This window comes from Pongo abelii, chromosome 14, assembly GCF_028885655.2.
Source record: "Pongo abelii isolate AG06213 chromosome 14, NHGRI_mPonAbe1-v2.0_pri, whole genome shotgun sequence".
Lineage (NCBI taxonomy): Eukaryota > Metazoa > Chordata > Mammalia > Primates > Hominidae > Pongo > Pongo abelii.
The window spans coordinates 46,225,888-46,251,538 of NC_071999.2; the positions used below are offsets into that span (position 1 = coordinate 46,225,888).

General features: G+C 40.1%; 1 protein-coding gene and 1 long non-coding RNA gene across 12 annotated transcripts in view; one reads left to right on the top strand and one right to left on the bottom strand.

Moving 5' to 3' along the window:
* LOC112128569 (uncharacterized) overlaps positions 1–25,651 on the top strand; it is a 157,087-nt gene that overhangs the window by 80,378 nt on the left and 51,058 nt on the right. Inside the window, exon 4 of one of the 4 annotated variants that reach the window (XR_010136757.1) lies at positions 19,038–20,303. The exons of 1 other annotated variant lie outside the window; for it this stretch is intronic. This is a non-coding gene — a long non-coding RNA (uncharacterized LOC112128569). Of the gene's footprint in view, positions 1–1,202; positions 1,929–4,768; positions 6,392–19,037; positions 20,304–25,651 lie in introns of those variants that run through there. 2 more of the 4 variants (XR_010136760.1, XR_010136762.1) reach the window with 2 other exon arrangements.
* Positions 1–25,651, bottom strand: part of MTRF1 (mitochondrial translation release factor 1) — a 90,667-nt gene that overhangs the window by 41,404 nt on the left and 23,612 nt on the right. For 3 of the 8 annotated variants that reach the window (XM_002824213.6, XM_063714895.1, XM_054528943.2), the window contains exons 7-10: positions 20,299–20,416; positions 12,875–13,011; positions 9,701–9,799; positions 2,837–3,692 (exon numbers count right to left, since the gene is read on the bottom strand). In XM_002824213.6, the coding sequence (XP_002824259.1) occupies positions 3,579–3,692; positions 9,701–9,799; positions 12,875–13,011; positions 20,299–20,416 (468 nt within the window). In that variant the 3' untranslated portion in view covers positions 2,837–3,578. Of the gene's footprint in view, positions 1–2,836; positions 3,693–9,700; positions 9,800–12,874; positions 13,012–20,298; positions 20,417–25,651 lie in introns of those variants that run through there. The other 5 variants (XR_010136755.1, XM_054528946.2, XM_054528944.2 and 2 more) reach the window with 2 other exon arrangements.

The window sequence follows — 25,651 nt, forward strand, 5'->3', positions numbered from 1 at the left end:
ACCACCTGGCTACTGCCTATGTTTGCACAGGCTGTAAGGCTCTACAATAAGCAGGTGGTGAAGCCAGCCAGGCTTGTGTCCTCTTCAGGATGATGAGTTCTCCCAGGCCCCAGGCAGGTCCAGAGATGCTGTCTGGGAGCCAGGGATTGCAGTAAAAACCTTACAAGTCTACCTTGTGTCTTATTCTACTGTGACTAGGCTGGCATCCAAACCACAAGACAAAATCCTTCACACTCTTCCCTCCCCTTTCCACAAGCAGAGGGGCCTCTCCCTATGGCCTCTGCCACCACTGACCCATGGCAAATTCCGTCAGACCACCACCAGTGTTCACTTAAGGCCCAAGGGCTCTTCAGTCAGCTGTGACAAATGTTGCGAGGCCTGTAACTCACCCCTCAGGGTAGTGAAATCCCCGCTGGCACAGTGCAGATCCAGAAATGCTATCCAAGAGCCTGGACCTGGGGACCCCAAGAGCCCGTTGGTGCTCTACACCACTATAGCCAAGCTGATACCTGAGGCTGGCATGTCGGAGTCTCACTCAAGGCCCACAGCATACTGCCTGTGCATCACTGTTGGTTACTCAGGGCCCATGGGCTCTTTAGTCAGCAGGTGATGAAACCTGCAAGACTGAGTACTTCCCTTCAAAGCAGAGGGTTCCCTTCTGGCCCAGGGTGTCTAGAAATGTTGTCTGGGAGCTAGGGCCTAGGATGGGGGCCTCCCAATTCTGCCAGGTGCCCTGTCCTATTGTGGTTGAGCTGGTATCCAAGATGCAAGACAAAGTCCTTACTCTTCCCTCTCCTCTCCTCAAGCAGAAGGGAGTCACTTTTATTGCTGTGAGCTGCACTGCCTGGGGTTGGGGAGGGGTGGCACAAGCCCTTCCTTAGCCACCCAACTGGTGTCCCATGTCCACTGGCTCTGCACTCAGCACAGAACAAGGATTTACCTAGGAACTACAGTCCTTGTGGCCTAGACTGCCTTTCAAGTTTATTTAGGACCTTAGAACACTTTAGCAGAGTGTTGAGGCTTGCTGAAACTCAGGTTCTGACCGCTGGGATGGGCAATTCCCCTCTGGCTAGGGCTGGTCTAGATGCTCCCTCTGTGGATGGGCATCTGCTGAGTTTAACTCAGTTTTGCTTTCTGCTGTGACCAGGCAGCACTGAGTTCAACGCAGGGTCCCACAATTGCTGTGCTTTCCCTCTCTCAAGGGCACAGCACCTGCTGCTGCTAGGGGAACGGGAAAGGAGCAGCATTACCAATTCAAGACTATCTTCCCTACCTTCTTGCAGTGATATGAAGTTAAAATCAGGTACTGTGATTGCTCACCTGATTTTTGGTTCTTATGAAGGTGCTTTTTGTATGTGTAAATAGTTGTTAAATCAGTGTTGCTGCATTGGGGGACAATTGGTAAAGGTTTCTACATTCAGCCATCTTGCTCAGGCCTCTCCTGATTGAACTATTTCTTAAAAATTATTGTGGCTGGGCACAAAGGCTCACATGTGTAATCCCAGCACTTTGAAAGGCTGAGGCAGGATGATCACTTAAGGCCAGGAGTTCAAGACCAGCCTGCGTAACATAGCAAGACCCCATCTCTACAACAATAAAAAAATTATCTGGGCATGGTGATGCATGCCTGTAGTCCCAGCTACTTGGGAAGCTAAGGTGGGAGGATTGCTTGAGCTCAGGAGTTCAAGGTTACAGTCAGCTATGATCATGCCACTGCACTCCAGCCTGGGCAAGAGTGTCACCTTGTCTCTAAAAAAATAATTTGGCTGGGCGCAGTGGCTCACACCTGTAATCCCAGCACTTTGGGAGGCTGAGGTGGGTGGATCACGAGGTCAGGAGTTCAAGACCAGCCTGGCCAAGATGGTGAAACCTCATCTCTACTGAAAATACAAGAAAATTAACTGGGCGTGGTGGCACGTGCCTGTAATCTCAGCTATTCGGGAGGCTGAGGCAGAGAATTTCTTAAACTCGGGAGGCGGAGGTTGCAGTGAGCTGAGATCATGCCACTGCCCTCCAGCCTGGGTGACAGAGCGAGACTCTATCTCAAAAATAAATAAATAAATAATTTATTTTAGACTTTTCATTATGCTTGAATATTTCAAAATAAAAATTAGGGAAAACATTCCTCTCTAATGTTTACATACAAACAATTCCATTGGCCTTAAAACTCTTAACTAGTCTTTCTTGGCATATAAATTCTTCTCTGAGGAATATCTAAAATAATAATTCCTTTTTTTTGTTTTGTTTTTTAATTTTTTGAGATGGAGTCTTGGTCTGTCACCCAGGCTGGAGGGCAGTGGCGCGATTTCAGCTCACTGTAACCTCCACCTCCTGGGTTCAAGCAATTCTCCTGCTTCAGCCTCCTGAGTAGCTGGGATTGCAGGCACCCGCCATCATGCCCGGCTAGTTTTTGTATTTTTGTAGAGATGGGGTTTCACCATGTTGACCAGGCTGGTCCTGAACTCCTAACCTCAGGTGATCTGCCTGCCTCCGCCTCCCAAAGTGCTGAGATTATAGGCATGAGCCATTGTGCCCAGCCATTCCTCTCTTTTTAATTTGAAACGTCTTCGGAACAATTACTAAATACATCATGCCACTTTGTATTAGTTGGTGATTTACATGTTTAAATCCTTCAGTCAACTGCAAGCTCTTTAAGATAAGGACTGGGTTTTATATAATGCTGCACAAAACTGATCTCAGTGTATTACTCATATTACACCACGTCTGTTGATGCTCATTAAGTTAAGCCAGCAAACAATAACTTTTTTACTCCAGCTTGCCAGGAGTAAAAAAAAAGAAAGAAAGAAAAAGCAAGAAATAGAAGTCAAACAGAGAGTCTATTTAAAATATCAGCTTATTGTTTATATAGTGTGGAATTCATACAGCAATCAAAGGGCTTTACAGTCTGTACTTAGATGCTCATTGTTATTGAATGACTCATATTCTTCATAATTTTTATTTAAAAGTTGCAATCTAAGTCTTAACTTTAACATGATTAACAGTATTATGGTTTTTCTTTATGTTTTGAGTTTTTTTGTAGACATGGGGTCTATTTTACCCAGGCTGGTCTCGGATTCTTACCTCAAGAGATCTTCCCCCTTTGGCCCTTCAAAGCACTGGGATTACAGGCATAAGCATCCACTATAGGCCAAGGTACTTTGTCTTTAAATAAAAGGTTTATAAGTCTATAATTCATATTTCACTAAATTTTACCATATTTTCCTGAAATAATAGATTAAAAATACATTTAAATTAATTCATAGATGGCTGGGGAAAAACGGCATATAAAGAGAACAAGTGACTTGTCCTAAATCACACAATCAATTCTCAATACTTTCTCTTTTCAACAATACACGCTTATTTTCTACTTGATGAGTTGGATTGTACTTTACAGGAAACCTAAAATAAATCCTTAGGTCAGGAAATGTGACTTCGATTAATTAAAAAACATATATTTATGTGTAATGTGTTCTTAAAGCTGTAATTTACAAATATTCATAATGATTTCCAAGCTTCAGTCTGCCTCTTAATATAGGTCCATTTCATTTATATAATCATAAATAATAATAAGTTAGTATTTATTTTGCTGATTTAAGGTGTTCATCCAAAAGTTCAACAATGGCTTCTTCATCTGCTGATTGAAGCAGTCTCTGAATTAGCTGATCCAGGCCCTTCCCACCACATAAAAATTCCTGGTAAAAGAGAGAGCTATTATGAAACCTAATGATTAGAAATATAAGCAAAGACTTTAGTGTTTATTTATTTAATTTCTTTGCAATCATTATTTAATAACAATAAAGGATTACTAATGTTCTATAGTACAATGAACACAATTGCTAACTTGGGAAGATCCTCACTCTGTAGAAGAATTCAGTTAGCATTTTATTTTAAAATAAATCTTCTGAGATTTGGATTTTCCTAACAACTCCAGAGACAACAAAACAAAGAGATCAAGATGGACTTTTGAAATTGAGCACCTCCCTCCCTTTAAAATTCCATTGATTGGCTTTTATGACAACACCATTCTAGGCTCTCAAACCATCTTTAGGAGAACAGGTTTGCTGAATTTTCTCTTATTGTACCCTAAAAAAAATTGCTTTTATTCTTGTCCTGAAAATTCTACCCTTTTCACTCACATTATGTTATTTCCCAAAGAAAAAAGACTGAAAGGTCTAAATTCCACAAGCATTTTGTTCTACAAGCATTTTGTGCATTAATGCGCATACTGCTCCTTGCCAACTCCTCTGGATCTGGCTGAGAGGAAGCCTCCCCCAACCATTCAAGCTCACCCTTCTGCTAATCCTCAAAGTTTAGATTATTTCATCTGTAAGTGGTTTATGACAGTTTTATTTTTAAACCGAAAACATGATGATCTAGAAGTCCTGTGTAACTGAAAAATATTTTTGTTGAAATATTTAGGGGTGAAGTGTCTTTGAGGTCTGCAATTTGCTTTCAAATGGTTCAAGAGCAACACAGGTTTATAGAGAGACAGAGGAAATGGTGGGGGAAAGAGAAGGAAAACACAGTAAAATATTAACAACTGTTGAATCTAGGTATAGTCTATATTGTGCTGATTGACTAATCTTTTTTTTTGAGACTGGCTCTTGCTCTGTCACCTAGGCTGGAGTGCAGTGGTGTGATCTCGGCTCACTGCAACCTCTGCCTCCTGGGCTCAAGCAATCCTCCCACCTTAGCTTCCCGAGTAGCTGGGACTACAGGCACATGCTACACATCCAGCTAATTTTTTTTTTTTTCGTATTTTTTGTAGAGAGAGGATTTTGCCATGCTGCCCAGAATGGTCTCCTGAGCTCAAGCGATCCTCCCACCTCTGCCTCTCAAAGTGCTGGGATTATAGGCGTGAGCCACTGTGCCCAGCCGACCCAATCTTTAAACATTATGTAAACTTGAAAAAGTTTGAAATAAAAAGTTGAGAAAAAAATTTTCATGTTTACCACTAAATAACTCCACTGGGTGAAAACTGTTTTCAGTTGACTTCCCTGAAGTCTTGTCTACAGTTCTCTGAAAAATGACTAAATTAATGACTTCAAGAACTTTTCCTGTAAAACAGAAATTCTGTGTAGTAAAGTTGTTGGGAAATTTAGAAATTTAGACACTGGCTTAATGAAAATACTTTAATGTTGGCATCTGGAACACGAAATATTTAAAGTTTTGATATAGTTATGAACTAATCTTATAGTTAAGTCTTTCTTGAATGGTCTTAAAGTTGAACTTTAGGAAGTGTACACACATATCTCTCAAATTAAGGTAAAGGATACATCTTACTATTTCTGTATTCCCCAAAGTACCAGCATATAGTAAAACCTCAAACTCTGAAATTAAACAGAAAGCAAAAACACTATGATATAACTTTAAAATTAAGGTTTATATCACTTTGAGCATAATATGAAATTGCTTTTAAAATCAGTGTGACTAGGCCAGGAGCAGTGGCTCATGCCTGTAATCCCAGAACTTTGCAAGGCCGACGCGGGCAGATCACCTGAGGTCAGGAGATTGAGACAAGCCTGGCCAACATGGTGAAACCCTGTCTCTACTACAAATACAAAAATTAGCCAGGTGTGGTGGTGTGTGCCTGTAGTCCCAGCTACTCAGGAGGCTGAGGCTGGAGAATTGCTTGAACCCGGGAGGCGGAGGTTGTAGTAAGCCCAGACCGCGCCGCTGCACTCCAGCCTGGGCAACAGAGCAAGACTCTGTCTCAAAAAAAAAAAAAAAAAAAAGTGTACCTGGTACTCAAATCATTATAGTATTGCCAAGGTAATCATCTTTGGAATTGATGTAAAAAGTATTATGCCTCTACTGGGAGTCAAACACATTAGATTCAACTGGATTAACCAGAGTGCAGGAGATACAAAGGTCAAAGATGAATGAGTCATAGTTCCTAACTTTCAGAGGCTAACAATCTAAGTAGAACAGCTAGACAAATACATAAGCATCACAAAACAATATAATAAATTAAAAAATGAAGGAGAAGAAAGGAAGGATTGTAAGGAGCCATGAATTTTGAAGAAAGGTGGCATCAGGGAAAGATTCAGGAAGCCAGAAAGTTTTGAATTTGGTTTTACAAAGAGAATAGTATTTTCCCAAATAGAAATGAGCTGGGCATTTCCGTCAAAAGAAGGAGTATTAGAGGCTGGGTGTGGTGGCTCACGCCTCTAATCTCAGCACTTTGGGACGCCAAGGCAGGCGGATCACCTGAGGTCGGGAATTCGAGAACAGCCTGACCAACATGGAGAAACCCTGTTTCTACTAAAAATACAAAATTAGCTGGGCATGGTGGTGCATGCCTGTAATCCCAGCTATTCGGGAGGCTGAGGCAGGAGAATCGCTTGAACCTGGCAGGTGGAGGTTGTAGTGAGCTGAGATCACGCCATTGCACTCCAGCCTGGGCAACAAGAGCAAAACTCTGTCTCAGAAAAAAAAAAAAAAAAAAAAAAAAAAAAAAAAAAGAATGAGTATTAGGACAGGAAAACTGCTGGGCGCGGTGGCTCAGGCTGTAAACCCAGCACTTTGGGAGGCCAAGGTGGGTGGATCACTTGAGGCCAGGAGTTCGAGACTAGCCTGGCCAACATGGTGAAACTCCTTCTCTACTAAAAACACAGAAAAATTAGCCAGGCATGGTGGTACACACCTGTAATCCCAGCTACTCAGGAGGCTGAGGCAGGAGAATCACTTGAACCCAGGAAGCAGAGGCTGCAGAGATTCCACCACTGCACTCCAGCCTGGGCAACAGAGTGAGAATCTGTCTCAAAACAAACAAACAAAAAAACAAAACAGGAAAACAAAGTACATTTAAATCTCTAAGGCCAGGGGAAATTTCCAATGTAACTGGAATATAGAGCAGGAGATAAGGCTGATGTGAAGAAATCTGCACAAGGACATTGAGAAACAGAATAAAAATGTGAAACAATACATTATATGGTAGTCTGTGCTTATTAGCTCGATAAATAAAAGTAAGAAAGTTACCTACAGAAAAAGTCATAATGAGAATACCAGGTGATCTCACAGAACCCAAGGATAGGAATGTGGAATGTGCAGGGTCACGACTACCACCCGTGGAATGAGACTGAGCCTTGGGAATAAATAAATGTAGGGACTCATATCATCAGGGTTCTTTCTATTTCTCATTTTTGCTTTTCTCCATGTATCAATTTCATTCTTTTCTCACTGAAGATGCTTTCTCTTAGTGGCTGAAAATGTGGCTTCTAACCTCTTACATGCTTTATATATTGCAGTTTCAGCCACCGAGAGAGAATAATCCTCTCCATCTCTGATTTTAAAATCCTGGGAAGAAACTCACTGGCTAGGACTTATTTGGGTGTCCACTCCAAACAAATCCACTTTTGTCCTGGGTCAGGATCATGATCATGTAAGAATGCAGCAGCTCTGTCAGAAACTGTGGATGTGGTACGAAGGGCAAGTTCTAGAATAAGGGTGGAAAGCTAGGCAAAAAGTTCCAAAAACGCTCACATTCTTTCCTATCTACCCCTTCCATTTGTGCAACAGCTGTTGCCCTGGGGTTAAGATCCTTATCACTTTTCCAGCTTCATCTATGATTCGGTTTCTAAGTTATTCACTCTTTTTTTTTTTTTTTCTGAGACAGAGTCTTGCTCTGTCGCTCAGGCTGGAGTGCAGTGGTGCGATCTCGGTTCACTACAAGTTCTGCCTCCCGGGTTCATGCCATTCTCCTGCCTCAACCTCCCCAGTAGCTGGGACTACAGGTGCCCACCACCACGCCCAGCTAATTTTTTTTTGTATTTTTAGTAGAGATGGGGTTTCACCGTGTTAGCCAGGATGGTCTCCATCTTCTGACGTCGTGATCTGCCCACCTCAGCCTCCCAAAGTGCTGGGATTACAGGCGTGAGCCACCATGCCCAGCCAATTATTCACTCTTACTAGTCTCTTTACTGTCCTTCACACAGATTTTAATGTTTTACTACAGCTACCTTTTTTCATGCTGTTTTCAAACTTTGTTCCTTTCACTACTATGGAATGTCTTCTTCCAGTAGACTAGTTAGTGATTATTAGAGCTTACCAATGTTTTTTTCCTTATTACTTCTGAGTCTGGCATGCTAGTTTGGTTAGTGATATTTCATTATTTAGGCCAAAGTCAGATATTTTATAACTACAGAAGCCAGTTAGTTACCTTCCCTTTGTTTCACAACCGAATACTATACTATGCACCTATGGTCCCATCTAAAAGATATTACTGGTCATAAGAATGTGGCTGTCTCCAAAAAAATTGTCACCATTACCAGAAAAACAACTGAAAGAACACAGTGTAATTAGAACAATATGGCCAAACATGTTTGGTTAATACTGTGTGTTTCCGGAGGAAAGGGAAATTAGCAAATATTTTCCTCCTTTTCAACATGGCTACTATGTTCCTATGCAAGATAGCCTCATCCTGCTGAGGAGACAGAGGATGTGGCATAAGACATACAGAAATTGACAAACATATTAACCTTGTAAAACTAGGACTTTTTTTACAAGGTATATTTCCCTTGTAAAACTAGGACTTTAATTTTGAGAACAGAATGGGACAGAGTCAAGTGAAAGAAGCCTTAGGTATCACTTGGCACCAAGGAAAAACATCAAAGCTTTCTGTCTGCTGCCTTTTCCACATAGTCCTTTATGGGACCGGTTCACTTTCTCCTTCAGTGGCAACAAAACAGACATTTTTCTGTGCTTCATCATTAATATATTTATATATTTATGTCACTGGTCTTTGCTAGATGCAATTTAGATAGGTTAATGTTCGAACAATCTTGACCGAGTCTTTTCCCCAAGAGCCTAACTGTAACACCTCAATCTAATGAAGACACATTGTGGTAGGGAGAATTCTAAGATGCCCCCTGGTGTACACACTGTGAATAACTCCCTCTCAGCGCAGACAGGACCTGTGAAAATGATGGCGTATCATTCTAGTGCCTAGGTGACTAAGCAGTTGACTTTAAGTTAATCAAAAGGAACATTATCCAGGTGAGCTTGACCTAAACAGGTGAGCCCTTAAAAAGGCCCGAGTCATTCCTGCAAGAAGACATTTGAAGTGGGAGAGAGTCTCTGGAGGGAGCCACTGGGAAACAACTTCCAACAGTATTTATGTGCTGAAAAGCAGCCTCCAGCTGACTGCCAGCAAGGGAATGGGGGCTTCAGTCCTACAATCGAAGGCAATGGCATTCTGCTGGCAACCACGTAACCTTGGAAGAGGACCCCAAGCTCCAGAAGAGTATGAAGCCTGGCCATGCCTTGATTTCAGCCTTGTGAAATCCTGAGAAGATAACTAAGCTCAGTTGTTCCTAGATTTCTGACCTACAGAAATCATGAGATAATACTTTAATCATGGGTACTGCTTTAAGTTGCTATATTTGTGGTAATTTGTTACCTGGCAATAGAAAACCAATACCCATGTATATATGCAGACTGAATATACGTTCATGCATTGTGATTGCATAACGAAGAATTTGGAATTTAGAAAAGATCATTGTTTCAAAACGGCATAAAGATCATTATTTTTTTAACCAGGAAACTAATAAAAGTGTTTGTAAATTTTCGGGTGGCTTAATGATTTAAATTACTTGGTAATATTTTAGATATACTTGGTAATATCTACATATAGGTTCTAGAATTTGACTATATTTTCTTCTGAAACCAAAGGTAGGCAAAGCATACTCAGTAGTATTACCTTAATATCACGAACTTCATATGCTATCCTGTGGTCACTGATTCTATCCTGGGTGAAATTATATGTCCGAATTCGCTCTGACTGGGCTCTTGTTCCCACCTGTGCCATAACAAAAAGCAATTTGTATTTTACCTTTATAAATGTCTTCATTACAATGGAAAAAGCACTTGGCAAATGACCATTTCAACAATTTAGATACTTTATAAAAGTCATATATACAAAACGACAAAGAAAAAGAATGGGCAGAACTTAATGTTTAATACTACAGGTTTGTAGAGCTCAGTTATAGAATAAGAAGGAATGCTTCTTTGATATTTCAAACTCCAAATCCTTAAAATCAAATTAATCATCTTTCCACTCCAATCAGTTCCTCCTCCTGGTTTCTATAAATGACAGCACCATGTATTCTCTTTTATCCAAGTAGAAAATTCTGACATTCTGCAATTTATCAAACATTTTGTGGGTTTGAGTTTACTATGCCAGGCTTTGACAAAGATGCACACGGAGGGAGAGACCATCTTCAATTCATCCCATTCTCCAACTGCCCATTTCCAACTGGTTTCATGGGTCTCTTATTATATCCTGCCCTTTCCATTTCTACTATCACTCATGGATTCATTACTTTCACCTACAATTCTGCAAAAATCTCCTGATTAATCTCCCATTTTTCTGCTCACATTGTGCTGCCCTGCTTACTCTTCCTACAGTACAGTTTTCTGATAAATTTTCTTTGGTTCCTTCTTGTCTACTGAGCAGACACAACTCAACTCAGCATTCAAGGTACTTTGTAACATGGCCAATCTTCCCACTGTTATTTCTGAAAATTATGTGACTCTCCATAATGCCACTAATAATACTATGTCATTATAATGTGTGTGTCGGTTATCTCTGCTATAAAACATCATCTCAAGGGATGCCCTTCTCTAATACTCTCCTACCATTTCTGCCTTTCTGGCCCCAGCAATTGAAATACGTTCTCTTCTTCCCTGAAATCCATTGTACTTGGAATGTTCTTCATGGCACACCACAGTTTGTCTCATGCTACAGTTATTTGTATTCTTCTTAGTCTGCTCATCTCCTCCACCTCCCCAACACTCGATATACACAGCACCCTGTCTCAACTGCTGTCACTTTTTAAAATAAGATATTTCTATAACTTATTGTCTTAAACCCTAAGGCAAGCGATATGAAACTAAACTCCTGACCATTAGAAGAATTTTTTTAAATTATGGATTCCTAAGCCCAACCTCAGATATAATGGATCAGAATTATGTATTTTGAGAACATCCCAGATCATCTCTTCTGACAATCAGCCAAGTTTGGAAACCACTGTCCCAAAGCACCATATTAATGGCCAGGACCTCATTCCAGATCAGTTACATCAGAATCTCTGGGGTGGGGCCTGGGCATCTACGAAAGTTTGTTAGGTGATCAGTGGAACCAGGATTGGGAATGTGGCATAATGCCTTCTGTATAAAAGCCAAGTGTATACCCTGGTTGAAGAAAAAAACTTCTAAGCCTTAGAAATCCCTATTAAAACATTTCAGGTAGGTGGATAAGTTATTCAAGAGGCAGTGACATCTTTTTTGGCTCGTCAATCAGACTACTGAAGAAGACACATGAACAATTTGCATAAAGCCAATCTTGAATACCTATTTTAAAAATTACTTTGTGGGCTAGGTGCAGTGGCTCACACCTGTAATCCCAGCACTTTAGGAGGCTCAGGTGGGCAGATCACATGAGGCCAGGAGTTTGACACCAGCCTGGCCAACATGACAAAAACCCATCTCTATAAAAAATACAAAAATGAGCCAGGCATGGTGGTGCATGTCTGTAATCCCAGCCACTCGGGAAGCTGAGGCACAAGAATCACTTGAACCTGGGAGGCAGAGGTTGCTGTGAGCCAAGATCATGCCACTGCACTCTAGCCTGGGTGACAGAGACAATCTGTCTCAAAAAAAAATAAAAAACTTTGTGGAGCGTCTGGTGCCAAAATGTTAAACGGCAAGTAAATCCAAATGTCTTTTTAAAATTCAAATGTGGCAGAGTTCATAGTGTTTGTGGTTATCACTTATTTGCCAAGAAGTGATGGTGTGTACTCAGGGTATATTGTTTGCTTGTTAAAAACAAAAATAAGTTATGGTTTGTAAATGAGCATTCCTATCTGCAAGTGTATACACTGATGATGCGCTACAATCTGGGATTGCCACTAATAGTGTTAATATTATTTATCCTGTCACTTTTATTACCTGCAAGTTAGCATGTAGGTAAAGAAAGCTAGAAACGCAAAAGTGTGAAAAAGCTAGGACACATCTAGATGAAAAGTATAACTAATGCTTAGGTCTAGACAATTCATTATCCTAAAAGGCCACAAAATCTTCCAAATTTAAATTACTGTAGCATAGCCAGGTGTAGTGGCACGTGCCTGTAATCCCAGCTACTCAGGAGGCTGAGGCAGGAGAATCGCTTGAACCCGGGAGGTAGAGGCTGCAGTGAGCCAAGATTATGCCACTGCACTCCAGCCTGGTGACAGAGCGAGACTCCGTCATAAAAAAAAAAAAAAAAAAAAAAGAGAATTTAAATTATATATTAGATTTACTTAAAATAATGACATTTATTCATTTTGCTTAGAATTCATCTATTTATCTATTTGAAAAAGTAACACTATACCATATATAGTACAAAATTCAAAAAGTACCAGTGATACATAATGAAAAATAAATTTCCTTTCTACCCTTTGTCCCTAGTCTCCATCAGTAGGATTCACTGTTCCCAGTTTTTTGCAGTGCCATTTGTATTTGATCTCACACAGAGTTGTAATACAAGCATAGGTTTTAATTTTTAAAAATCAAAAACGTTCTTAATTCTCAAAGAATTATTTGTCTTTTAAACCATTTTCTTCTTAAGACAGTAATGATATAAACACAAGAGGGAAACAACTAGGAAATAATTTTTAGTTTATACATCTTACATTTACTAACTTGCAAACTGGGGCGCCCAAGTTTAGCCATTACCCATCAGTTCATTTGTACTGAGTTACTGCTTATTTACAAAGGAGCACATTTCTCTATGCTCTAAAACATTCCCATTTAAGCAAGAACAAACACTGCATTCTCTACAGAAAATGACTTTTCTTTAAACAGTCGCTAAATTATTATACCAAGTAAATCTTACCTGCAGTTTTCTAGCACTTTGTTGCTGACGCTTGTCTTTCTCAATAATCTGCTGGTAGAGTCTAGCTCTCAACACACGAAAAGCTATTTCTTTATTTTTTATCTGTGATCTTTCTTGTTGGCATTCTACTACTAGCCCTGAAAAATAACAGGGATCAGAAGGTAAACTGTAGCTTCCACCAAATTAAGATAGAACCAAGGAACAGTTAAATGAGACAGGTTAATCAGGAAAAGATCACAAAAGATACAAACATTTTAGGTTTAGCACACTTCAGAAACTAGCTGGGTTATGATTATAGCTGTAGTTGGCTCTTTAGATTCTGATATGTAAATAAGAACTCCGTATGAGCACCCAGAAAGCAGCAGCATTCACAGATGGTTACCTGTCCTTTCAGTCCCCAAGCTTGGCCTCTTCCTCCTAGCTCATCCAGGCATTTCTGCAGCTCAACAAACAGCAAACTACTGCTACTCCCTATACTGCGCTGCTCCATTCTCTGTACAACTCAAGAAGAACTTGCCTTTTCCCCTTTCAGTCACAAACATACACAGAGCTGAGGTTTTAAAAATACCTTTATAATGGCCGGGCGCGGTGGCTCACACCTGTAATCTGAGGATTTTGGGAAGCCGAGGCGGGTGGATCACAAGGTCAGGAGATCGAGACCATCCTCGATAACACAGTGAAACCCCATCTCTAAAAATACAAAAAATTGCCAGGCGTGGTGGCACGTGCCTGTAGTCCCAGCTACTTGGGAGGCTGAGGCAGGAGAATCGCTTGAACCTGGGAGGTGGAGGTTGCAGTGAGCCGAGATTATGCCTGGCGACAGAGCAAGACTCCGTTAAAAACAAAAACAACAACAACAACAACAAAAAAAACAAAAAAAAACCTTTATAGAAAAAAGCCAATGAAAAGATGCTACTCAGAGTCTTTAAAAAGAATAATTTAGAGTGAACGTTTCTGAGTTCTAAATTTCTAAGTTGTTCTGCGTAGTCTGAGTTAGCTGGGGTCCAGATAATCAATACATCTAACCACACACAAGTTTTGGCTGGCCAGCTTCTGCATTTGGGTGGGTTTGGCCCACTGTGTAGTCCAGTTCCTGGCCCAAATCCAGCTCTGAAACGATCACTTCTTGAGGCTGTGTTGTTCTTAACTTTGAAGCTACCACTCTGAGGTCCGTGTCTAATCCTGCTCCTCAGTACATTAGAGGAGAAAGGGATTTTCTTTCTGAATCACAGAAACTAAAAACCAAAAGCCCCATTAGCTTAGCCTATCTGCACCAATACAGTGGTAAATATTTTGCTGGAGATGTAAAGAATTTCTATAAAGCTCTATTCTCTGAACTATGTTTTCTCCCTGTCTAAATAAGCTACAGTCACTACCTGCTAATACTTTTAGTAGGGCACTGAGGTTTCACCTCTACTAGTTTAATCACTTCCTGACTGCTTTACTGTGGCCATCTGGTTGAACTGGGGACACTGGCTGGCCCCCATCTTCCAGGTATTTGTCTGGAGTTTCCTTGACTCTCGTATCCTTTTTGTACTACCCAAAAGAATATGAACATTTCCATTTTAAGACGGCCAGGCTTTCATGGGCTCTCCTCCACATTCCTCTTCTTGTCAGCTGATCTGTACTGATTTTTACCTAAGCACCTGTATTATTCCTATCTACTCACTCAGGTTAGAACTTTTAAATCAAAACTATTACTTTCCAGCTCAGTAATTCCTAAGGGAATCACTTTATTATGTATTTTATTATAATGTACTTTCTATAGAGGAGTATTTAATAATGAGTACTCCTTTAAGAATAGAAGATGTAGAGGGAGGGAAGGTATATTGAATAATAGAAGGGGGCTGGGCACAATGGCTCACACCTGCAATCCAAGCACTTTGGGAGGCAAAGGCAGGTGGATTATTTGAGGCCAGAAGTTCTGAGACCAGCCTGGGCAACACAGCAAGATTTCTTCTCTACTAAAAATACAAAAACTAGCCAGCGTGGTAGCTGCACCTATAGTCCCAGCTACTCATGGGGCTGAGGTAGGAGGATGGCTTGAGCCAAGAGTTTGAGGTTACAGTCAGTGAGCTATAATCATGCCACTGCACTCTAGCCTGGACAAGAGGAAGACCCAGTCTCAAAAGAAAGAAAGAAAGAAAAACAAAGAATTACAGAGGCCATCTTTTACTCACCAACTGGTAATAAACTAAAAAGCCCACTTTAATGCACAGAATATTCATTTGTCTTCATCCTTATCTTGGGATAAATTTTCCCAAGAAAGGTAATATTCCCCTGTATAAACATTTAACCATACCCCTATGAATAACTCTTCCAATGGTGGAAAATGAAGTTATCCAGAAGCAGTGGTTAGAAAAAAAAGAAAATAGAAGAATGAGCTATATAGTTCTCACTTTGAATTCTAGCAGGGACGGTTCCTAGTCTAAGGTCTTAGTATGGAAGAAAGAATGGGAGAAATGGAAGAAAGACTGAGTTCCTTGAGGCAGATGCTGAAACCATGGCAATCCTCAAAATATGGAAGAAGTAGGCTGAAGAAATCACTTGGTCATAACTGCATGGCTTCATAAGGGTTAGGTCTTGACATGCCTTGCTTGCCTAAAGGGAAGGTTTGAGGGTAGGCCTTCAGGCCTCTTTGAAACCAAAGACTCAGATCTAAGTGGCTAAAAAATAATTGGCCCAAGGTAAGTCTGGCAGCACAATGATAAGTCACTTTCTTTTCCTTTTATTGTTAGTTGACAGGTAACAATTGTACATATTTATGGGATATAGAGTGGTATTTCGATACAATGTGGAATGATCGAATCAGGGTAATTAGCACATCCACCACCTCAAAATTTATTTATCATTTATTTGTGTTGTGAACATCCAAAATCTTCTCTTCTAGCTTTCTGAAAATACACAATAAATAAATCAATATTAACCATATTCACGCTATAGTGCTGCAGAACACCAGAACTAATTCCTCCTATCCAGCTGTAATTCTGTATCCCTTACCCAACCTCTCTCTATCCTCCCCTCCCCCTTACCCTTCCTAGTCTCTAATAACCACAGTTCTACTCTCTGTAAGTCACTTTCTGTAAAGTCAGCAATTTATGGCTACATAGGGTGGCTTTACAACCTTTAAGTTTTAAAGTATTCTGGTTTATTTTGTCAGAGTTTTGATCACCTTTTACCCAATTTTTTACCCATTTTAATTTTTAATTCATCTTAAGCTAATTATTACTGTTCTGGACTGCATATAATATAAAATGATATCCAACAATACAGGGTTTAGGTGAAACACATTAAGTATCCAACAATTTATGGACTGTTGAAATAAATTATGGCAAGTTACAAAAAGTATAACCTCAGGATGGGCACGGTGGCTCATGCCTGCAATCCCAGCACTCTGGGAGGCCGAGGTGGGCAGATCATTCGAGGTCAGAAGTTCGAGACCAGCCTGGCCAACATGGTGAAACTACATCTCTACTAAAAATACAAAAATTAGCCAGGTGTGGTGGTGCACACCTGTAGTCCCAGCTACCTGGGAGGCTGATGCAGGAGAATAGCTTGAACACTGGTGGCAGAGGTTGCAGTGAACCAAGGGTCACTGGCCACTGCATGCCAGCCTGAGTGACAGAGCTAGACTCCGTCTAAGAAAATAAAAAGAAGTATAACTTCATTTTTGGGGGAAAAAATGGCATATTTTTATATGTACAGAAAAGAATTTGAAAGGATGTATACCAAAGATATATGCCAACAATGGTTACTGGGTTATTATTACGGATGTTTTATGTTCTTTTGCTCATGCATATATTCTTTTCTTTCTTTTTTTTTTTTTTTGAGACGGAGTTTCACTCTTGTTGCCCAGGCTGGAGTGCGATGGCGTGATCTCGGTTCACTGCAACCTCCGCCTCCCGGGTTCAAGAGATTCTCCTGCCTCAGCCTCCTGAGGAGCTGGGATTACAGGCATGCGCCACCAAGCCTGGCTAATTTTGTATTTTTAGTAGAGATGGGGTTTCTCCATGTTGGTCAGGCTGGTCTTGAACTCCCGACCTCAGGTGATCTGTCTGCCTTGGCCTCCCAAAGTGCTGGGATTACAGGCATGAGCCACTGCACCGGGCCTTTTTTTTTTTTTTAAACAGTTTCCTATGGAATAAAAATCAATAAAGGAAACTTAAGAGAAAGTATGAAATTATCCTATTGTTGGATATTTAGGTTGTTTTAGTTTTTCATACAACAAACAATACAAGCATTCATAATGATGTCTGACTTCAAGATGGTTTCCTTTTTTTTTTTTTTTGAGACTGAGTTTTGCTCTCGTTGCCCAGGCTGAAGTGCAATGGCATGATCTCGGCTCACCGCAACCTCTGCTTCCTGGGTTCAACTGATTCTCCTGCCTCAGCCTCCCCAGTAGCTGGGACTACAGGCATACACTACTACACCCAGCTAATTTTTTTGTATTTTTAGTAGAGACGTGGTTTCACCATTTTGGCCAGGCTAGTCTCGAACTCCTGACCTCAGGGGATCTGCCTGCCTCAGCCTCCCAAAGTGCTAGGATTATAGGCGTGAGACACTGCACCTGTCCCCCCCCTTTTTTAATCACACTACAACAAGAACAAAGAACAGAAACCCAAACTCCATCTGAAATAAAACTAGGTGATGTGTATAATCCCTAAACATGATCTATTAAAGACAGAAAGTGATGGAAGAATGGTAAATGACTTAGCAGCTGCAAGGAAGGTGAGACTTAATTCCCTGTAGAGGGAGATGCTGACCAGAAACTGGCCACTTTGCCCTGCTAAGTGTCAGAAAGGCTCAGAAATAGAGACACCAGGTATTTCAGAAGTCAGGCTTGAGGAGCTAGGGCTAAATACAGAAAGCCTATAATAACAAATAGATCCTCAAGTCTCCTTCCTCAATCTGCAGAAGGCAGGAGGTATATTTCTGGATAATTAAATCAGGAAAATTCTAGATCTGGGACTAGTTACAAGGGAGGGCAAGTGTGGAGCATGGGTGGGAAGACAAGAGGATTAAGTAAACAACTGCTATTGAACGGTGAGACCTTGACCTTACTCTCAGCTGTATCCTGGAAGATCCTTCTCAGGAGAAAACAAACTCACAAGAGAAAAGGTCTACAGACATAGATATCTGGGGGTCCCTAATAAAAAAGCTGATTAATCCTCTAACTGCTCTACAGTGGAACTCACTAATGAGTATGTGGATAAGTGCACTCAGAGCTTCAGAACCTGACTCTTAAATATGTACAGACAGCCAAGAATTCCTAGAAATTTCCAACATGAAAGTAAGAATGGGCTGAGTGTAGTGGCTCATGTCTGTTATCCCAATACTTTGGGATGCTGAGGCAGGCAGATCACTTGAGCCGAGGAGTTGGAGACCACCTCGGGCAATGTGGAGAAACCTGGTGTCTACCAAAAAAATTTAAAAAAAGGCAAAAATTAGCCAGGCATGGTGGCAAGCGCCTGTAGTTCCAGCTACCAGGAAGGGTGGGGGGCAGGGGAGTGGTGCTGAGGTGGGAGGGTCACCTGAGCCTGGGAAAGTCACAGCTGCAGTGAGCTGTCATCATACCACTGTACTCCAGCCTGGGCAACAGGCCAAGGCCTTGTCTCAAAAAGAAAAAAAGGAAAAGTAAAGCAAGAATGAAACAAAAACTCAGAAGAAACAGAGACACTGCAGAAAGCAGAAGAGAAACTTCAGGGAAACTAAAATTAATATCCTTCAGTAATAAAAAAAAGAAATAAGTATCAACAAAATAAGAAAAGGATGCTATGAGCAAACAATTCTGAGAACAAGAAAGAGCTCTCAAAAGTTAAAAAAAATAAATTTTTTACAATCAGAAAAAGGGTAGGAAAAAGAACTAAAAAACAAAGTGACAGACAATATGAGGAAAAAACAAATTCAAGAGGTCTAACATCTAACTAATAGAAATCCCAGGAAGAATAAATAAAATGTTACGTAAGAAATTATTGAAGAAAGTATTTCAGAGCTGAAAGGCATGAGTCTCTGAAAGCAACAAATACAAGGAATGAAAAAGACTTTCAGTGTTCTAAGGGGAAATTATTTCCATGAAATGATCAATGAAGTGTGAAGTTAGAATAAAGCTATTTTCAGATCTACAAAGCCTTGAAATATTTACATGTCACAAATCTTTTCTCAGGAAGCCACTTAAAGATGAGCTTTGTTAAAATGACAGAGTAACAAAGAGAAAAGACGATATGGAACCCAAGAAACGGGAGGATCCAACACAGAACAGAGATGAAAGGAACTCCCCAACTGCTGATGACCAGGACAACCCCTGTGCAATGTCCTAAGGAGCAGCTGGTCCACACTGAAGCAAGATGATGGAGTGCTCTGTCATGGAGTCTCCAGAGAGCACTGGAGTGACTTCATTTTACACAACTTTTGGAAGATGTAGGCAGACTCAGAGTCAAAGAAAAGTAGGCAAATGAAAAATCAATGAGGTAATTATTAACTCTAGGAAATGAAATCACAGGACTGTATACTAATGGGCTCAGCATCAAACACTATCTGTTCATTATATGAACACAGTGTAAATTAATGTTGCCAAAAGATAAATATTTGGAAGAAGAAAAGGTATATAAGAAGGGCAAAATTCTCATCTACCACATTAAGACATAAATATATAATCTTTATAGTTGGTCGGAAGAGCAGTATTTGCCTATTATTTAGAAATACTGAGGTAATTACCAGAAGAAATAGCTAAAAGAGGTTTATTTGTTTGTTTTTTGCAGCTAGAGAAGTGAGCTAAAAGAATTTAAAGTGGTTGTCTTTAGGAAATGGGAACTGAGGGTACAGGAAGTAGGAAGAGGGTGGGAACAAGACCAGAGAGCTGTTGGTTTTTTTGTTATAGGACTTTGCCATTAGACTTTTAAAACCATATACATGAAATGTAAAAATTAATTTAAAAAAATTAAGGAGTTAAATAAAATTTTAATTTGAAAAACGGTAGGAATATTTAAAATCACATTACGGACTGCAAAACTACCTCAGAGTATACCAAAATTACCAATATTCAAAATAAAAGCATTAGTGCAGCAAAGCCTAATGGAGTTAGCCGTCATGCTACAAGGTGACAGAATATTCATGGTGGTGGCCCGTGCAAGGCTGCTTCTGTGTTTCATCTGTATTTAGGCTGGGGCACCTCTGTTTGCGCACTCCTGTCCAGCATACCTGGGAAGCTTCCCTGAATAGGTCTGCTCACCGTCTGCATCTTTTCAGCAAGGAATCTTTCCAAACAGAAGGGGAATATGAACACAATAGCCATCCTGATCCACAACCCCAGTGACATTTTTAAAGAGCTGTGCAAGGAACCAGACACTCACATAGGACTATTTCCTTCCAAATGCTGAGTAAGATGGAAAAATGGTTAAAAGTACAAAGCCAAGGGGCTTGCTTACCTGTGGGGATGTGGACAAGTCTGACAGCACTATCAGTTTTATTAACATGCTGCCCTCCTGGTCCTTTGGCTCGAAATGTATCTATTCGCAAATCCTTGGGGTCCAATTTCACATCCACCTAGAACAGAAGGCATGGCATAATTCTACACTCTGTGAATACTTTGATATAAAATCGATTCCATGATTTTTCAAATAAACTGTATTGTTTTAAGATAAATTATAGCGTTTAGACTAAGACAAGTAACTTACACCAAAGAAAGAGCCATAAACTCCCCATTCCAATAGGATGCTATTTTTTGTTTGTTTGAGACAGGGTCTCCCTCTGTTGCCTAGGCTGGAGTGTAGTGGCACAATCATAGCTCACTGTAACCTCAAACTCCTGAGCTTAAGTGATCCCGCTGCCTCAGCCTCCTGAGTAGCTAGGACTACAGGTGCGCACTACCATGCCATGTTAATTTTAAAAATTTCTTGTACAGATGGGGTCTTGCTATTTTGCCCAGGCTGGTCCTGAACTCCTGGCCTCAAGCGATCCTCCCACCTTGGATTTCCTGAATGCTGAGATTAGACATGAGCCACCACACCTGGCCCTGGGATTCCATTTTTAAGCACTGATTTAGGATGTTATGAGATCACTGAGTTTTCAATCTTTCAAAAGTTTCATCATTCATCATCCCAAAGTTACATGTAAGAAAACCCCAAAAATATATAAAATACACACATATATACTATATACTGTTGATTCTCATTACTGTCAGAATATCTATTTGCAATTCTGCCTATTCACTGAAATTTATTTGTATCCACAAGTCAACACCCAAGGCACTTCCACAGTCATTTGCAGACATGCATAGGGCAGTGAGAAATATGAGTTGCTCCACATTTGCCCATTGCCAGCTGAAGTAGGACAATGTAACACTCTGCCTTCTTGTGGCAGCTCTCCTATAGAAATGACCAGAGAATGGTCACATACACACACACACACACAGATAGTTAACAAATTTTTTTTTTGTTTGTTTTTTGTTTTTTTTTTTTGAGACAGAGTCTTGCTTTGTTGCCCAAGCTGGAGTGCAACAAAGCCTGGAGTGAATTCTATCGCGATCTCAGAATTCACTGCAACCTCTGACTCCCAGGTTCAAGAGTTTGGAAACTTATACACAGACACAGACAGACAGACAGACAGACAGATACACAGACACACACACACACACACACATAGTTAACAAATATTTTTGTTTTGTTTTGTTTTTGTTTTTTTGGTTGTTTTTTTGAGACAGAGTTGCTTTATTGCCCAGGCTGGAGTGCAGTGGCATGACCTCAGAATTCACTGCAACCTCTGACTCCCAGGTTCAAGAGATTCTCCTGCCTCAGCCTCCCAAGTAGCTGGGATTATAGGTGTATGCCATCACTACCAGCTACTTTTTGTATTTTTAGTAGAGATGGGTTTTCACCGTGTTGGCCAGGCTGGTCTCGAACTCCTGATCTTGTGATCCACCCACCTTGGCCTCCCAAAGTGCTGGATTACAGACATGAGCCACTGCGCCCAGCCTACAACAAATATGCTATTTTTAAGGGGACAGCTAACATTTTGTTCCACATTCATCATTTATTAGTATGAATGACAGAAAGCAAATGTGACTTTTCTCTTTGAACAGTAACTAGTAACTGGGTCAAGGCTGGAATCTAATATACTGTTTAGCTGATTGTTCTTTTGTATGTTTCTTGTCAAATGACTGCAACACAGTGAAGAAAAAGATTATACAGCTTTTGTTAATATATGTTAGAGTTGGCTGCCTTAAGACTTCAATAAATACTGAAGAGATAAAAGTGACTTACCATTTCATATGGCTATAGTATATTAAGTAGTTACGTAGAAAATGTGTGGATCTCATATGTCACATTCTCCCAAATGTTACAGAAATGATCTAATGACTTTTGGGGAACTCTGGGTACAGAAATGGTGACTTAGGGCAGATAAAGCATTTTAAATGTCAGTTAAGAGAACATAACCTTGTACTTTTAGAATAGTGAAATGCCACTAAATGAGTTTAATTTTCAAGAATATGAAAACAGGCCCGGCACTGTGGCTCACGCCTGTAATCTCAGCACTTTGGGAGGCCAAGGCAGGCAGATCACTTGAGCTCAGGAGGTTCAAAACCGGCCTGAGCAACATGGCGAAACCTCATCTCTACAAAAAATATAAAAATTAGCCAGGCATTGTGGCACACACCTGTAGTCCCAGCTATTCAAAAGGCTGAGGTGGGAGAATCGCTTGAGCCTGGGAGGCAGAGGTTGCAGTAAGCCAAGATGGGCCACTGCACTCTAGCCTGGGTGACAGAGTGAGAATCTGTCTCAAAAAAAAAAAAGAATATGACAATAAAAACAGGGTAAGTGGGAATGGGGTAGAAGAAATAAGGATTGAAGCAAGATAACTCTATGGTTTTGATTTTTTAACCATGTAAACGTTTAATATATAAAAATAAAATTAAGTAAAAGAGAAAAGAAAAATCAAATCCTAAAATGAAATAAAAACAGAAATAAATGAACCAAAATATTTTATTGTAATACATAACCACACAGAAAAAAATTATTTGAGATGATCTCTGAGCATAGTGCTCACACTATGCATTCTTTTTTTTTTGAAACAGAGTCTCACTCTGTCGCCCAGGCTGGAATACAATGGCATGATCTCAGCTCACCGCAACCTCCGCTTCACGGGCTCAAGCAATTCTCCTGCCTCAGCCTCCTGAGTAGCTGGGACTACAGGCACGTGCCACCACGCCTGGCTAATTTTTTTGTATTTTTAGTAGAGACAGGGTTTCACCATGTTGGCCAGGCTAGCCTTGAACTCCTGACCTCAAATGATCCCGTCTGCTTTGGCCTCCCAAAGTGCTGGGATTACAGGCATGAGCCACCACACCCAGCCTGACTATACATTCTTAGTAGAATATATTCTAAGGGAAAAAATCTTAAACATTACTCAGTAGTTTACTATTAGTGATGTCGATACTGTAGTTTTGAAACTATTTTATATGTAGTATATAATAAACCAAATAAACATATTAAAGTGATTATGAAACAAGATTTTTTATATTAATGGAGAGATGTAAATACAAAACGCAAGAAGTTGAAGGGTGACAAAAATTTCTGTAATGTTAAATTTGAATTGGTAGTAATAATATGAAACTGTGATTTCAAAACATGTATTTCCTGGCTATAGCCACTGAAAGAGTCCAGAAGTAATGACACTAACGATAATGAACAGACTTACTATCTAGATCTTGATTTCTGGATACATTCCCCACTAAAATGAACCAGGCTGACTCTGCAGGATAGTACAAAATGGGCCTGGGAATCTAACTGTCTCAGAAAGCATAGATGCACTCAAATGATGGTATCATTTCAAAAGGACAAAAGGGGTACCCTAAAAGGCTACTATAGACCAAATCTGGGACTATTTGAACATAAAGAAGAATAGTAACTATAAATAAGTGAATTAAAACATGAATCCATGAGTCTATAATGAGGTTAATACGTGAAACTTGATACATGAGTTTATAATGAAATCATATACTAGAAAAAGAACGCAATAAAGTGTGGGCTAGGAGGTGAGAAGGTAGTAGGGAGGAAAGTTCTTTACAGAAGAATGCCAGTTAATAAATGTGGAAGGAATGACGGAATAAGAAAATCACCGTCTTGCAACTCCAAAGTAAAGAACTGATTCAGGCAAGGATCACCAATGGATGTTAAAACTATGGATGAAAGGTAATTAGGAACAGGATATATGTACCCTAGAAATTACCTAGTAATTGCAAAGGGAGAAATATACTTTTACAATGGAGATATTTCTGTGGTCACCATCTTCACTAACTACTAAAACTAAGGCACAATGAAAGTGAGACAATCTAGCATTATGTGTCTTCTGATAAGATGCAACATGACTATAACTGCACCTATGAAGTATTCTCGCTCAAAATGTGTAACCTGCACAGAATGGAACATGTAGATATAACTTTCAATATAATACAGAGGATAAAGGAACAAGTTAAAGAGTACCACAAGGAACAGTCAGAGGAATCCAGAATGTGGGACATTCTTCAAGACAAAAATGGTCTAGACTTTTCAAAAAGTCATTATCACTTTAAAAAAAAAGTTGGGAAACTGTTCCAAACTTAAAGAAACATAGCAACTAATTGCAATGTGTGAAACTTGACAGGATCCTGGTTAAAAAAAAAATCACTATACCCAGGTATAATGGCATGCCTGTAGTCTTAGCTACTCAGGAGGTTAAGGCAGGAGGATCACCTTGAGCCCAGGAGTTCAAGTTCAGCCTGAGCAACACAGCGAGACCTTGCCTCCAAAAATAGATAAATAAATAGCTATAAAAAAATTGGGGGCTGATTAGGGAAACTGTTAAATGTACTAGATATTAGACATTATACAATTATGGTTAGTTTTCATAGGTAATGGTAGTGTGCTTATATAGGAGAATGCCCTAGGAGATGTATGTGAAAGATTTGGAAGGTAAGGTCTCATGGTGTCTGCTGTAACCTTTATAGTTCATTTAAATAAATGTATACACATATATATAGGAATCAAGCAAATGTGAGAAAATGTAAACAACCGACCTCAGGTGAAGGTTATAAAATTTTCATTGTGGTATCCTTTAAATTTTCTGTATGTTTAAAAAAAAGGTTAGGGAAAAGAAAAATATAGAGCAGATGGCTGTATTCAACTAAAAAGATAGATATATGGTCCCCATACTGATATTATACAACTGACCTTGAAATATTATCTCTGGAATTCATTTTCTTTCTTAAGATAAAATTTAGGCAGCAACATTAAATGAACTTTTTTTTGAAAATAAGTGACTTCTATTGAAAAGCAAACAAAACATCTTGGTCAATGATAAGAGGGGCAACTTTGCCTGGGGCAGAGTTAAAGATTTCCCATTAGAGACTATAAAGTCCAATCTGTAGCCATGAAAAGAACAGATTTCGGCTGGGTGCGGTGGCTCACACCTGTAATCCCACCACTTTGGAAGGGCGAGACAGGCGGATTGCCCGAGGTCAGGAGTTTGAGACCAGTCTGGCCAACATGGTGAAACCCTGTCTCTACTAAAAATACAAAAAAATTAGCCAGGCATGGTGGCATGTGCCTGTAATCACAGCTACTCAGGAGGCTGAGGCAGGAGAATTGTTTGAACCAGGGAGGTGGAGGTTGCAGTAAGCAGAGATCGCACCACTGCACTCCAACCTGAGCGACAGAGCAAGATTCCGTCTCAAAAAAAAAAAAAAAAAAAAAAAAAAAAACGGACAGATTTTCCTAGAAGCTAAGGCTTCCAGCACAATACCCG